The sequence below is a fragment of the Dunckerocampus dactyliophorus genome, chromosome 1 (genome assembly GCF_027744805.1).
Source record: "Dunckerocampus dactyliophorus isolate RoL2022-P2 chromosome 1, RoL_Ddac_1.1, whole genome shotgun sequence".
In the NCBI taxonomy this organism is placed as follows: domain Eukaryota; kingdom Metazoa; phylum Chordata; class Actinopteri; order Syngnathiformes; family Syngnathidae; genus Dunckerocampus; species Dunckerocampus dactyliophorus.
This window is the reverse complement of record NC_072819.1, coordinates 8,134,380-8,149,800: the sequence shown is the minus strand read 5'-3', so window position 1 is coordinate 8,149,800 and position 15,421 is coordinate 8,134,380. Positions and strand designations below refer to the sequence as shown.

The window sequence follows — 15,421 nt, the reverse complement described above, 5'->3', positions numbered from 1 at the left end:
TAACATGGGGAGAAAAAAGTGTCATTTTACTAGCAAGGAGTTGAAATATTAAAGAAAAAATTATATTTTCATAGTATTATGAGAAACAAACAAAACAAAAATAAATTTGTAATTTTTGGACAGTTAAATTGGGGAAAATGTTATAATATTATGATAATAGTATATGTTAATATTACACATTCATTCTCGTAAAATTGCGACTTTTTTCTTGTGATATTTTCAATGTATTCTCGTAAAATGACAGTTGGTTTTTTGTTTCTGCTGGGGTTTTTTTAATTTTCCGACTATTTCAATATTCTTCCTGTAATTTTTGTTCTTATAATATTGTGACTTTATTCCCTTTATTTTATATACCAAGTCATTTTCCAAAAATGGCAAGAAAAAAAGTCATAATTTTACAAGAATAACATACTTTAGTAGCATAAACTTGAAATATTAAAGAAAGACGTTATTTTTTAAAAGTTGTAATATGAAAAACCAAACACAACAACAAATTCTTTCTTTAGAATTTCAAGTTTATGCTACGAAAGTATCGAGGAAAAGGCTTCTTGAGACGTCATCTGTACTTCTGTGAAGAAGGTGTCGGACGTTTTGCTCCTCATCCGAAGAGCTTCGTCAGCGAACTAATAAGTGCTGGTAGCCTAGGCCTTAAATACAGTAAGAGTGGGCGGAATTGGTGTGCCAACACCCTCCTCCTATTGGTTCCTTACACTAAGCCTGGGCGGAGTAGTAGTATAATCCTATCCTGCTATTTAGCACCTCCGATAAAAGGGAAGTGTCGCTCCCTGAGTTGGGTATGAACGACTCTGATACTGGCTCGTTAGCATCTATTGTTCTGGCTCAACCCTGGCTTCACCTCATTTATTAGTTTGCTGACGAAGCTCTTCGGATGAGGAGCGAAACTTCCGACACCTTCTTCACAGAAGTACAGATGACGTCTCAAGAAGCCTTTTCCTCGATGGACAACTCCTGTACGACTGAGAGCTTACACAAACGCTACGAAAGTATGTTATTCTCGTAAAATTATGACTTTTTTTCTCTGAATATATGACTTTATTCTCGTAAACTTACCTTTGTTACATTTTTGCTGTTGTTGTTTTTTTTATTTTCCAAATATTTTAATACAATTTTCTCCGCTTAATATTTTGACTTTATTCCCATATTATAACTTTTTCACCAACTGAAAACAACTGAAAACAAAATTCTTTATTTGTTTGTTTGACGACTTCAAAAAAATAACACCTTTCTTTAATATTTAAACTTTATGCTAGTAAAGTATGTTATTCTTGTAAAATTATGACTTTTAAATATTTTGACTTTATTTTTGTACTTCTTTTCCATTTTTGCTGTTGTTTTTTTTTCTGTTTTCCAAATATTTCAAGTTTCTTCTTAAATAATCTTCATAAATTTCCCCCCCTTAATATTATGACTTTATTCCCATAATATGATATTGTAACGTTTTCCCCAACATCCATCCATCCATCCATCCATCCATCCATCCATCTTCTATGCCGCTTATCCTCACGAGGGTGGCATGGGGTATGCTGGAGCCTATCCCAGCTGACTTTTGGGCGAGAGGCGGGGTACACCCTGGACTGGGTGCCAGCCAGTCACAGGGCACTGTCCCCAACCAAATTTTCTAAAAAAAAAAAATGTCTTTTGTTTGTTCTTTATAATGTTACCACTTAAAAAAATATACGGTATATAATCTAATATTTCAACCCTATGCTACTAAAATAAGCTTATTTATTTATTAATTTAATGCGACTTTTTTCTCATAATATTTTGAATTCATTCTCGTAAAATTACAGCTGTTTATTTTTTGAAATTTTTTTACTTTTATATTTTGACTTTCTTTTTGTAATATGGTGACTTTATTACCATAATATTTTGACTTTATTCTCGTCATATTATGACTTTTTTCCACAAACTAATTTTCCAAAAACGACAACTTAATTCATCGTTGTTTGTTTTTTTTATATCAAGACTTCTAAAAAAAAGTCTTTAATATCACTACTACTAAAACGATGTTATTTTTCCTCATAATAGTACGTTATTCTCATAAAATCACAACTTTTTTTCTTAATATTTTGACTTTATTCTTGTAAAATTACTTCATTTCCATAATTGCTGTTGTTGGTGGGTTTTTTTTTGTTGTTTTCTTGTTAAATGATATTTTGTCAATGTTCTGCGGGCCAATAAAAAATAACTGCGGACACCCGTGCCTTAAAGGCAGCACATGTTCAAGATGATCTGTGATTGTAACGTTTTGTTTGGCACGATCGGTTGAGTGTCGTGTGAGACAAAGAAAAATCAAGCAGCAGTCAGCAATCAGTAGAAGTACCGCCGCCCTGGCAATCAGCTGCAGGTGTGCCCATAGAGTTATTGTCGGACTCTACGATGGACCGTTTGGCTTGATTGTGAAAGTAATTGTACTTTGTATGGAATGAATGGACTAACGGCAAGGTGCTGTGTGCTTAAATTAGTGATTAGTGAAAGTTCCCTTTCTAGCATCCTCCACGATTTGGGGATGTTCATGGACCGATGAGTGATTAGCAGTGAAACAATGCATGAAGGCCAACGCGGGGCAGTGAATCTTCAGGGACCATTAATGACTGGTAATTGCAACGCCAGTACAATTAGATTGAACACCCTGGGAATGGGATGCTACAAGAAGATGCATTCAGGGACAAACAGTGCCAAGAATTGTGTGTCTGGTGGCAGAGGTCCAACACTAAGCTTTGTGGTGCATTATCAGAGTCAACACAAAAAAATGAATTACATTTGCACGTCATCTTTACCAGCGGAGACGTCAGACGACGTAAATTAGCATCAGATGACATTTCTAGCAAAATAATAGCAGGACAAAGGAGAGCTAAAAAGTGCTTTTCCTCCATTTAAATTCCCATTATGCACTTTTCCTCGGCATTATCTTCAGTGATCTTTGACATTTAAGCACGGGCTGAGATTGTGGCAGGTGCAGACATCAGTTTGTATATCACCGCCTGTAATGCACCGTGGGGCCCACGCTTGCCAGGCTAACAACTGCGGTACTTTTGCTGTGTGCCTGAAATCCTTCTATTTGCTCTTCACAGCTCACACGTACACTGTCTATGTGACGGACACACATTATTTAACTTCCATGGAACTTTTTCCAGCGAGGGCCACTTAGTGAAAAATGAAAGGATGCGGCTTTGCCACTTTAATATTTTGTAAAGCAACACGCGTAGATACAGTATGCTAAGAAGTTATACATGTTTCAAGAAAAAAACTGCATCTCAGCTTTGTGATATAGGTGAAAAAACTCTATTATTTGTATCAACTTCGCTCTTTTTGCCCATTTTTGCTGCTGTTTTTTTGCAAAAATATATTTCAATTGCAATAAATATTCTTAAGCGATCTTCGCAAGTTTTCCTCTCGTAATGTTTTGACATTGTTCAGTAATATTTTGACTTTATTCCGATGATATTAGAACTTTTCCAAAAACGCTAACTTCATTTTGTTTTGATTGTTTCTCATAACATCACAAAAAAACCCTTTAATATGCATAATATTTTGACTTCATTTGTGTAAAATTACAGCTAGGGGTGTAGCGATTCATTTTAACAACGTTTCGATTTGTATCACGATTGCCGATACGATTCAAGGACGATATTGGTTCATTTGGAACGATACGATCCGAAATGATTCAGTAACTTTAAATTGATTCGGTAACTTTTTAGCCATAAATTCAACCAGCGTGACTGTGAAATAAACACCTGGATACTGGACAGTGCAGATGAAGTTTCCTGGATTCCCGTTGTCATTTTTAAGGTAATCTGGTATAAATCAATTATGAATATAAACAAACAAGTAAACAACAATTAATGGCATAACAATAACACAATATTATTATAAAAAAAAATCTAATGGTGCCTTAGTGGGTGGTTGGAGAGATTTGTCTTGTTGCCGTGGTATTTTACTCGAACCTTTACATATCCTACAGACACCAGCCGACTTAATTAGAACATCTCCCTCTTTACAAAAGCCGAAGTGTTTCCACACACAGGACCGCAATGGTGGTTAATCATTTCTCAGTCACCAGCTTGTCCTCTGCCATCCGCCAGGTTACGTTTCTGCTGACGTCGCAGACAAGCAGACTGAATCGAGTAACGTTTAACGTCTTAATCATTAAAAGTGCTAAAAAAACACACATCCATATAAAACATGCCGTGCTTAAAACCAATGCTTTATTTCCTGGTATCGATGCAATCCATTGATTACCTTTTAAACAATGTTAGACCGATACAGTATATGTCGTCTGAAATGGCAACTTGCCGAACACAGATCGATGAATCGATGAATCATAGGACTATAAATCGATAAATCGATGTAGTGGATGAACCCTTACATCCCTAATTACAGCAGTTTTTTCCTATTTACTGTTTTTTTCAAAATATTACTTTTAAGAAAAACACCTTTTTTCTTTAATATTTCAACATTATGGTCCAAGCAGCCTCCGCGCTGCCACGGAGCTCGGGAGTATAGAGCGGGGGATATCCACCTGAAAGGGGGACACAAACATGGCACTCCCTCGGCCAGTTCCGTAATGTAGAGTGCCCTCGCTACTTTAAAATACAACTTACAATGAACAGGCTAATGTGGTCGCTGTCTAATCACTTATTAAATGCAGTAGATTGCACTGAAGTCAGATATACAGATATAGTTAGCCGGCTAGTTATATCGCGAAAAACAACAATTCAAAACATGGCAAACATGTACATGGAGCAGCAAATGATTGAATATACAGTATAATCAACCATGAGTGATGTTACTGTGAAACTCAATAATTATGCGTAATTACTTACATTTATATGTTTCTTTTCGGCCATCTTCTCAGCTCTGCCTACCCCTTCGTCGCCGACCACACTTGTTTTCAAGGGGTGTGTACCCCTTAGCACTTACCTCTAACCCCTCGGTTTAAGGAGAATCCAGACACCACGTGATTCTCGTGAACAAAACCTAGGGGTAAAGGATATGAGAGGGGTCAGGGGTAGAATTGGGATTCAGCCTATGTCTCTCAGCTGGCCTGGGAGTGCCTCAGGATCCGCCAGGGGGAGCTGAACAAAGACGCCAGGGAGAGGGAAGCCTGCGCTTCTTATATTAAGTAAGCTGCTTCCCCCGCAGTGGAAGAAGATGGATGGATGTTACAAAAGAACAACTGTCAACTTCCTTAATGTAGTTGGAGTTCACAGACAAATTCATTCTACAATAGAAATCCTGACCTTTTGAGGGTCCCAAAACCCCCAAAACTTTTTTTTTTTAATGACTATTTTGTTGAGACAAAAACTACTATTTTCTCTCATTCAAACCCTTTGAGTTTTGCTCCTATGTCCAAGAACTGTCCAAGGATTCCCCGAGTTTGTCAACAATATAACAATACTGTATGTCAATATACTGTATATTTGAATATAACATCTCTATTGTTCACGGTAGACTGTTTGTGTGAGTGTTGCGCTCCGAGAGCCACTTCACGTCACAAATGGCAACCTGGACGGGGCAAAAAAACCCAACAACAACTGCATCTTTTCTTTTCAGCAGTTAGTCATTTAAGATTGATTCCACCTGGCAGGTGAGCTTCACTGTGTTTAAAGCTGACAGGTACTATACAACATTGCGATCTGCGACGCGCTTCATCTCCAGGTGGGAATTTTGCCAAAAATCCGCCAAGATGACGAAAGATGTTAAACAAAAGCCTTGGCAGGTTCCGTGCTGCTCTGTGCCTGTCAAGCGTTGGGCTGCTGTGACATTCATTAGCGAGCTTTGACACCGGGGCCACCGTCAAGACGACTGAAGGATAAAGCAAACTCATACACGCTAAAATGCTTCACTTGTCAATATAATCAATGATTCTGCCTTTCAGCAAAATGACAGGGCTGAACTCTGCACATGGCGGCCATTTAATCACACTTGTGCTGCATTCAGGTGGCCACAGGGACTACCTTCAAAGCTCTTTAGTCAGCGTGTGCCGGACAGGCGACATATTGGAGTCCTCCATCAGGGCGGGATGACTGGAAGGGATGTTTATAAAGAATGGCGGTGCGTGACAAAGGCTGAACAATCACTCAGAGAACACGTGAGGTGGGGGGTGAGGTTGAAATGCAGTCCTTCAAATGCCCTCCTGTAGGTCTTTAGAACAGGCGTGTCCAATGTGGCCCTTTTCCAGTGAGGGCCACATAGTGAAAAATGAAAGGATGGAACTTTGCCACTTTGATATTTTATAAAGCAACACATGCTGATATGCTAGGAAGTTATATATACAGTCTAACTTGTCTACAAGCTGGACTGTATTTTAACTTTCCTTATGTACATTTTTTCTCAAATTGGACTTTATTCCCATAATATTTTGACTTCATTTGCATAAAATTACAGCTGTTTTTTCTAAAAAAAAAAAAAAATTCCAACTATTTCAACTTTGTTCTTGTAAATTTTCTTAATTTAAACTTTATTCCCGGAGTATTTTAACTTTATGTGCGTAAAATTACAGCTGTTTTTTTTCATTAATTTAAATTTTCCAACTATTTCAACCTTGCTGTTGTAAATTTTCTTCATGTAATTTCGACTTTATTCTCATAATAGTTTGACTTTATTTTTGTAATGTTGCAGCTTTTTCCACAACCTAATTTTCCAAAAATTACAACTTTATTTGTCATTTTGTGAGTTTCTCATAGTACAATACTACGACTATTTTTTCTTTAATATTTCAACATTATGTTTCTAAAATTACGTAATTTTTCCTCATAATATTACGACATTATTCGTGTAAAATTACAACTTTTTCTTGTTAAATTGCATTTTTTTCCTCTTAATATTTTGACTTTATTCTAGTAGAATTATTGCTGATTTTTCCATTTCTTGTTTTTTTTGGTTTGTTTTCCTGTTGAATTATGTTTTCAGAATGTGCCACGAGCCAATAAAAAAAAAAACAACCGCCATTTTTTCACTGTACGTTTCTTAAAATTAATGTTAGAATCTCATCGTGTGTCCAATCTCGTGTACCGTCCCGTCTCGTGAGGTGAGTTCCTTGTGACACCCCTATGTACCACTGTTAAAAATGCCCCCAATTTTTACATGTTTTACATCTTTATGCTTCGCTGATAATGTTTTTTCGTCAAGCGTTGACATTTTGCACTTCTTTCGGCGCTCCTTGAACGCACCATAACCCTGTGCTGTGAGTCGCACACATTTGTTTGGCTACGGAAGCACACACGTTAATATATGATGGAGAGACATTACTGGAATTACCACAGGCAAGCAGAGTAGGCGCAGCTTGGCGAAAGGCTATGGTTGGCCTGCTGGCGCTAGCCTGACGGCCAGGCTAAAGGCTACACTGTGGGCGTGATTCCGACTGTTGATGAATCATCTTTCACATTAGCATTCATTAGTAGTGAGTACATATACATTTTATACTTTAAATGTGTTTCACATGTATGTGAGGCATATTTAGGGATTAAACCTGGATTGTGCTGTGAGTGAGCAACGGCAATTGAAGAGAGAAGGGGAGGGTTCTGGAGCTGAATCTAACCTAATCGTTATATCAATCACTTTTATTGCAAATGTTGATCTGAAATGGGAGGAAAACGTCAACGTCAAGCTTGCAGGAGGGTTTGGAGGAGCCATGTGTCAGAAATAGACATTTTTATGGCTGTATCAATGAAAATGTACTGTAGCAAGAGGCTTGTTGGTGCGTATTTATGTCGTTCTGCCTTACGAGAGGCTGTAAGGAATAAACAAACACCTCAAATCTATGTGCTAAGCAGAACACAAGCTGGAAATGGTCACATATATAAAGTAAATGCACATAAAATATACAGTGGAAAAGGTCAGCACTGTCTTCAATACGATTTTGCAACATATAAGCTGTTAAAAAGAAGCTACTGTGTATTAAACTACAGTATTAATAACAGCTATATCCTTTATATGCTAAATAATAAGCCATTACAGTGTCAGTCTGTGAGAGGGTGTCAGAGAAGGAGAGATAATAGGACATCAGTACACACACACACACACACACACACACACACACTGCCTCCAAGCCGCATCGAGAGCAGCCAGCAAACTCACACTGAACACTTGGATCTTGGCAGCTGCACTTGCTTTGTGCCGTGCCTCTTCGGGAGGAGAGAAGCACTGGATGTCTGACGCTTCACACTACTGATTCCACTCATTGATTCCTTGACGTCTTCAACACGCGCCCATGAGGTGACCCGGACCGAACACGGACAAGAGGGAATGGCCAGGTATGACTCCTTACTTGGGAAATGTTCTTGAACGATTCGCTAGAGTTTGTTTCCCTGAGGGGATGATAACTTTTATGGATTTGTCACATAACTGGTATTATATTTACACCTACACTCTTAGAGTAATGCAGTTGAGCCGTGGGGGTTACCTTCCAGGGCCACCAGCAAATGGCCAAAAACCGTGATTAATTGATACGGCCATAAGAATGTCTATATTTACCACACAGCCCCCCCACCCAAAAAAACCCTGCTACTCGCTCCTGTTAGGCACTCACCACTAATGAATGATAATGTAAGATTGAATCAGCATCACAGTGAAGATGTTCAACTTTTGCGTCTCACAGCAACTATGGTGCATTCAAGGAATGCGAAACGTGTACAAATTGTGGACTCGTTTTTTTTAACAGTGGTACATGTATGCTGTGCATTTTACCTGGATTATCACATATTTATAAGTTATTACTGACTTATGGCGATTGAGATTTCTTTTCTGCAGGAAAAAACGGACAATTTTCAGAGAAAAACTTTTACAAAAAATAGGAAAATATGTTTTTAATTACAATTTTTGTAATATTAAAATATCCTGTATCTAGATTTATATATATATATATATATACACACTACCAAAGACACTTTTCCATTTTTTTAAACCAAAACTCTGCAAAACTGTTATTAGTTATTTTATTTATTTAAAATGGGACAATGCATCCCAAGATACCGATAATGATACCAATCATTTTTACTTGACATTTGTCATGTTCTTTTCAGCCCAAAACAACTGGTCCAAACCAAAATGGTCCACTTTCTGAGTTAAAAAAATATTAAACATTTTAAACAGACAAAAAAAAGCCACAAATTTGTGCAGGGCTACACTGCATTCCGCTTCATTGCATGCAATTGTTTCAGCACTGCATTGTCACATATTTATAAATGATTACCGATGTGTTTTCTGCAAAAAAAAAAGTTTGCAGAAAAAAAATTTCAAACAAAAAAAAGTAAAAATTGTGTGGATTTATTTATTATTTATTATGAAATATTCATTTGATTTTTTTTGATGTTTTAAATTTAATTTAGTTTAGTAATTTAGCAATTTAATTTTCTTTATATATGCACTACCAGTCAAAAGTTGTGAAAAGCTGTGAAATTATTATTAGTTATTTGTTTTATTTATTTTAACTGGGACAATGCATATTCATTGACGTGAGCAAATTTGCAAGGTCATGAACACTGAATGGCGAGTGTCCACTGCACTGTAAATTTTGGTATTAATCCGATACAAAGATACCAAAACCGATGCCAACGCCTTGTTCTTGACCTTTTTCAAGATCATTGAACAACATTTTCACACCAAAACAAACTATTTTCTGGGTAAGACATAAATAAATAAATACGGTAAATAAATAGAGCATCCAAAAAAGCGTCCAAAAGCAACACAACAAAAAACATGGCTATTTGTGAAAAAACACATAAGAAAACAGAAAAATGTCAATCTAATCACAGAAGTATTGATCCGATACCGGTACTTAGTGTGTCTGCGCTCTTTCTCCTGCTCCAAAAGCGAAGTGATGTTTGTGTGCGAATCATCTGCCAGAGTTTGTGTGTTTGTGCGTCAACATTCAATTGGTGTCCTTCTGGGTTCCTGCTGATGGATGGTGTCTCGTTTGACCTTCAGTCTCTGTGTACTGTGTCATTGTTAATCATATAAATTCTATACGTACTGACGAGTCCGGTGGTCGTCGGTGAAGGACACCCGACTGTTTTTATCTGGAACCTCAGCCACATGGCTTGTGAAATTGCTTTCAAGTTTGGTGACATCATTTTATCTTAGCGTGATCTTTTTTTCTCTTCCAGTCAGCGGTCGACAACGAGGATGGACCAAGAAAACTCAGCTTGGGTGAATTATGTCGACTGCGCTCCACTCTGACGTGTGCCCACCCGGCAATGCAAACCTTTGGAGATATGGGGTGCAAGGTTAAGCCTCATTGATGAAGTTCCAGACTAATGGGGGCTTCTCCAAGGTCATGCATTAGAGCTTCCTCCTGTACTTCGCTTTTCTTCTTGGGAGCTTTATGGTTGCTGTCGACCGTGATGAGCATTGCGCACGCGTGCCCAAAAGGCTGCCATTGCGCTGACAGGAATGGCGCGGTGGTGCAGTGTACCTCGCGTAACCTGGAGAACATCCCCCCAAATTTACCTAAAGACACCGTGGTTCTCCTGCTCTCATCCAACCGCATCCGACACGTCCCCAAGGAGGCCTTTGCGGACCTCCACCGCCTCAGGGAGCTCGACTTATCCCACAACCTCATCGAAAGCTTGGAGGTGGGTGCCTTCCAGGGAATTTCCGAGGGCTTGAGGACCTTGGACCTTTCAAACAACCATCTCAGCAGCCTACCCAAGGAAACTTTCTCCAAGCTGCATGCCCGCGTGCGCTTGTCCGACAACCCCTGGCACTGCGAGTGCTCCTTGCAGGAGGTGCTGAGGGAGCTCAGGCTCGACCCCGAGACGGTCAACGAGGTGAGCTGCTACACGTCCGTGCAGGAGGAGTACGTGGGGAAGCCGGTGATCCAGGTCCTGGACTCGGGGATCAACTTTTGCAACTTCCACCAGAAGACAACGGACGTGGCTATGTTTGTAGCCATGTTCTGCTGGTTCTCCATGGTGACAGCTTACATCATCTACTACATCAGGCACAACCAGGAGGATGCGAGGAGGCACATGGAGTACCTCAAGTCCCTGCCCAGCAGCTCCCATATCAGCAAGGACTACGATACGGCCAGCAGTGTCTTTTAGAAGATGCAGCAATGAATAGAGATAAGACGGCATTGATGCATATAGATGAAGAGCAAGCAGGGAATATATTTGTGGCTTAGAAGTAAGCGATGAAAACCTGCTCTCTAACATCAGGCTGCACAACGCGTGTCAAAAGTCGCATCAAAAAAGCAACAACAATAATTCTTTGGAAGGAAAAATTGTTAAAATGCTGAAGGTTCTGTCAGTTCCCTTCCAAGAGAACCACTGAGGTCAGACTTTATTTGAATGGTGAATCAAGTCAAGCTTTTAAGGAAAAAGAAGAGAAATTCCACTCTGTGAAGTGAAGTTATGTGAAATAGAGGTATGTAATGGAATGTGTATATCGAGGCGCTGCGCGTGGAACCAGGATCTAGGCCAGTGGTTCTCAAATGGGTTTGGCCACGGGACCCACCATGGCCCCTTCATGACGAGCGGGGAAATTGACGAAATTTGTCAAATTTCTCACTGCATCCTTTCCATGTTCTACCCCTACCCGTCCAGCTGGAAAGTTGTCCAGAAACACATCATGCACCTCGCAAGCGAATAGGACAGACAACAATTCGAGATGCAATCACGGGCATTGTGTCGTACAATAAGGGTCCTCGACCCACCAGTTGAGAATCACTGTGCAGCCCAGCCTTTGGCTAGTGGGAGTCGTGGCTAGCGATAGTGCCAAGTAGAATCCAGAGCCTGGAGGGGCCTCTTTCGTCACTAAAGCCTCCTGTTTTTGAACACTTTGCCTCCAAAAACCTAAGTAATTTTATATTTGCAATTTGTCCCCTGGCTGTACCCAAAATGAACTAAACGGTGACCTTAAACCCAGTGTACGAGCTGAACCGTGATTACGGCGTATCGCAGAGGTTACCGACCTTTTTGAGACCAAGATTCCTGGTCTCGGACTTTGGCTAGCGGGAGTTATGGCTAGGGATAGTGCCAAGCAGAATACAGAAGAGGAGACCCTCTTCCGTCATTAAAGTCTCCTGGTTTTAGACAATTCATTTTATTTTTGCAATTTGTCCCCGACTGTACTCAAAATGAACCGAACCGTGACCTTAAACCCAATGTTAGAACCAAATCATGATTATGGCGTATCGCAATGGTCACCAACCTTTTTGAGCCCAAGATCCCTGGTCTCGGCCTTTGGCTAGCGGGAGTCGTGGTTAGCCATAGTTCCACAGAGAATCCAGAGCGTAGAGACCCGTTTCTGTCATTAAAGTCTCCCGTTTTTGAAACCTTTTCCTCCAAAAAGCTAAGCAGTTTTATGTTTGCAATTTGTCCCCTGACCTTCCCCAAAATGAACTAACCCATGACCTTAAACTCAACGTACGAACCAAACTGTGATAACGCCGTATCACCATACACAACAATCGGGTAAGTCCCAAAGATCAAATGGTTAATGGCGATCGACCAGTCGGCGAGCCCTAGCGTATCGTTATCATTACAATTGAGAGTGTCAACTTTATTCTCCTTAAGATTTTCTTCTTACACTGCAACCCTTGTTATTCACGATACAATGATTGGCGGCATAACTTTTACATGTTTCGAATCTGGCATAAACATTCTATGCCAGGGTCACCAACCTTTTTGAGACCAAGATCGCTGGTCTCAGCCGGGAACATGAGAAGATCGACCTCCCCCCCCGCCCAACCAGGATATACAGATCTACAGTACCGGTATATACACTGTATATTTATTTATTTCGTAGAAAGTAAAGTAAAAAGTGATAGATATTTAAAGCTTTGTCTTTAAATACAAAGCTTTTGTGTTATGATTGGTTGTTGGCATCAACATTTCAGTTTTTTCTCATTGTGCTTTTTTCTCTTTTTTTTACCATTTTTGCTGTTTTTTACATTTTATTTAGTTGTAGCATGGGCTGTATGAGCAAACTACACCTCGGCTTGTTGGCTCAGTGTCTTGGGCGAGCGAGGGTGAAGAGAGAGAGACTGGTCCATGCAGCCCTAACGAGCCGCAACACAAAGGTTTTTTTGGAGGTGCACGTCTATGGAGTAATATTTGTGCCTTAATTTTAAGGCAGCAAAGGCAGATTTGGAGCCATATTAAGATGCAATAACTACTGTTATGTGCTCAGGCACATCGCTGTGCTCTGTCACTCACTCTCTCTCCCTCGCTTAACCTCGTGGTGTACATGCACTGATACCTCTGGCCGGGTTTTGGAGACTAGCTTGCGGGTTGTGTGCCTGGAGGGTAGCAAGGCGTATGGGCGGGAGGGCACTGATGTAATAACACATTTTTTTTTCCCAATATTCTCGCGATCGACCAACAAAGTCCCAAAGATCGACCAGTAGCTCGCGATCGCCGGGTTGGCGACCCCTGCTCTATGCAGTTGTTTTGGGCCACGACCACTGGGGGGCCCACAGATCAGAAAGGCTCTGTTTATATTTTAAATGTTTTCAATTTGAGTAGCAGCTTATGAAATCAAACCCTTGCACAGTGAAACCTCGGTTAGATTGTTCAAAAATTTCAGTGAAAATTTTGCCTCGATTTGCATACATTTTGTGGTTACCTTACAATATGGAGCATGTCTTGTCGTGTTATTAATACACTGCGTGAGTCCAACTGTGTTCTTAGTGTGGTTTTATCACAAAACCTGTCACGATCCATGAGTTAGCCTGCGTGACAGTTTAGTTTGTTTCCACTCTTATGCCTTAGTTCCTGTTTTGTGCTTTTATTTTGTAGTACTTCCTATTTTTACATGTTTTGTGTTTTGTGCTTTGCTTTTCTGTTCCAACGCACCTGCCTTTCATGTGTGTGTGATTATTTAGTTGAGCCGTTGGCATCGCTCGTGTGTTGGAGCATCAATGCTTGTTACTTCGTTTTTGTGGATTAGCCAACATAGTTCAAATAAACTTTTACCTGCATTCTCATCTCACGCATCCCGGAGTCGTCGCCACAACATCACAATGCCCAATCGTGACAAAACCTTCAAGTTAGCAGCCTGTTAGTTTGCTAATGAAGGCAAAGCTTTGCTGTACATTTTTTATGCTAACCTAAAAACACGCTAACCGAAGCGCCACTGCGTACATGTTTTACACTACAACCAGTTAACGTACGAAATGTATGATTTATTAGGTTAAGCTATTCATGTGAACATGTTGAAAATGTACTGTTATCGCGTTATCTACTAACATATTAGTTCGATAGCTGCATAGCCAGGTGAAAGCCACACTACCGTGCTAAATGACGCACGGCTCTGTGTTTCAGCTTTTTTTCCAAATATTTCAACTTTCTTCTTGTAAATTCTCTTCTTCTAATTATGACTTTATTCCCATCATATTTTGACTTTATTCTCATAGCATTCAAACTTTTTCCAAAACTTATTTTTCCAAAAATTCCAACTTTATTCGTTGTTTTGTCTCTCATAATATTACGACTTCTTTTTTATATTTCAATTTGATGCTACTAAAACGACTATTTTTTGTCATAATATCGTAACGTTATCCTTGTAAAATTATAAAATTATGACTTTTTCTCGTTAGACTACAACCTTTTTCTCTCTAGGCTTTACTCATAAATTACTGCTGACTTTTCTATTTTTGCTGTTGTTGTTTTGTTTTGTTTCGTTTTTTTTTTACAATTTTCATGTTAAATTAGATTTTTTTAATGTGCCGCAGGCCAATAAAAAAACAGCGGCATGCCGCAAATGGCCCGTGGCCATTACATCCATGTGCACAATATTTATATTATGAATAATATTTATATAATACATATGCCTGGTGAAAATAAAAAAATAATAAAATAATTTTTCAAATGAAATAAATAAATATGTTAATTGTGTCAACAAATGAAGCACACGACCATAAGGAACTACCTCCTCCTCCTCTCAAGTGTTGACATTAATTACTTGGAAATTGTTGAGCTCGGCGTATCAGTGAAGGAACATCATCAGAAACATGAGTGCTGCCACACTCCAGTTAATGAAAGCCGAGACATCAATCAAGGCGAAAGGTTTGCAAGTGCAGCTTCTTTACAGGGTGTGAGCTGCACTGAAAACATTTGTCTGCATATTTGGCTGTGACTTGACGAGCCGTGCACGCCAATAAACCGGTTTTCTATTAAAAAAAATGGCATAGGCATAAAGCTTTGGGATATGCCTGTAGAAGTGCAATAAGAAATGACTGCCTCATCCAGCACATTAAATCCAAACGTAGGCAGGTGACATTAATCAAATACAGCCATAATTAGAAATATAAATGCAAAAATATCACCTCTTATGCAGCTACCCATTACTATATTCACGTTTTACGACCTGTGATGTTCCTCCAACCATCTATCGATGTCTGGGTTTTATGAATTGACCTGCTTCCCGCCACGTGCGCCTGCAGTTTGGTTAT

General features: G+C 39.4%; 1 protein-coding gene across 1 annotated transcript; it reads left to right on the top strand.

Annotated features, from left to right (window-relative positions):
* The first annotated feature begins 10,280 nt into the window (after positions 1 to 10,280).
* LOC129182853 (leucine-rich repeat-containing protein 3-like) lies at positions 10,281 to 14,373 on the top strand. The gene has a single exon (XM_054779446.1). The coding sequence runs from the start codon at positions 10,281 to 10,283 to the stop codon at positions 11,067 to 11,069; it is 789 nt and encodes a 262-aa protein (XP_054635421.1). The 3' UTR covers positions 11,070 to 14,373.
* The last annotated feature ends 1,048 nt before the right edge of the window (positions 14,374 to 15,421 follow it).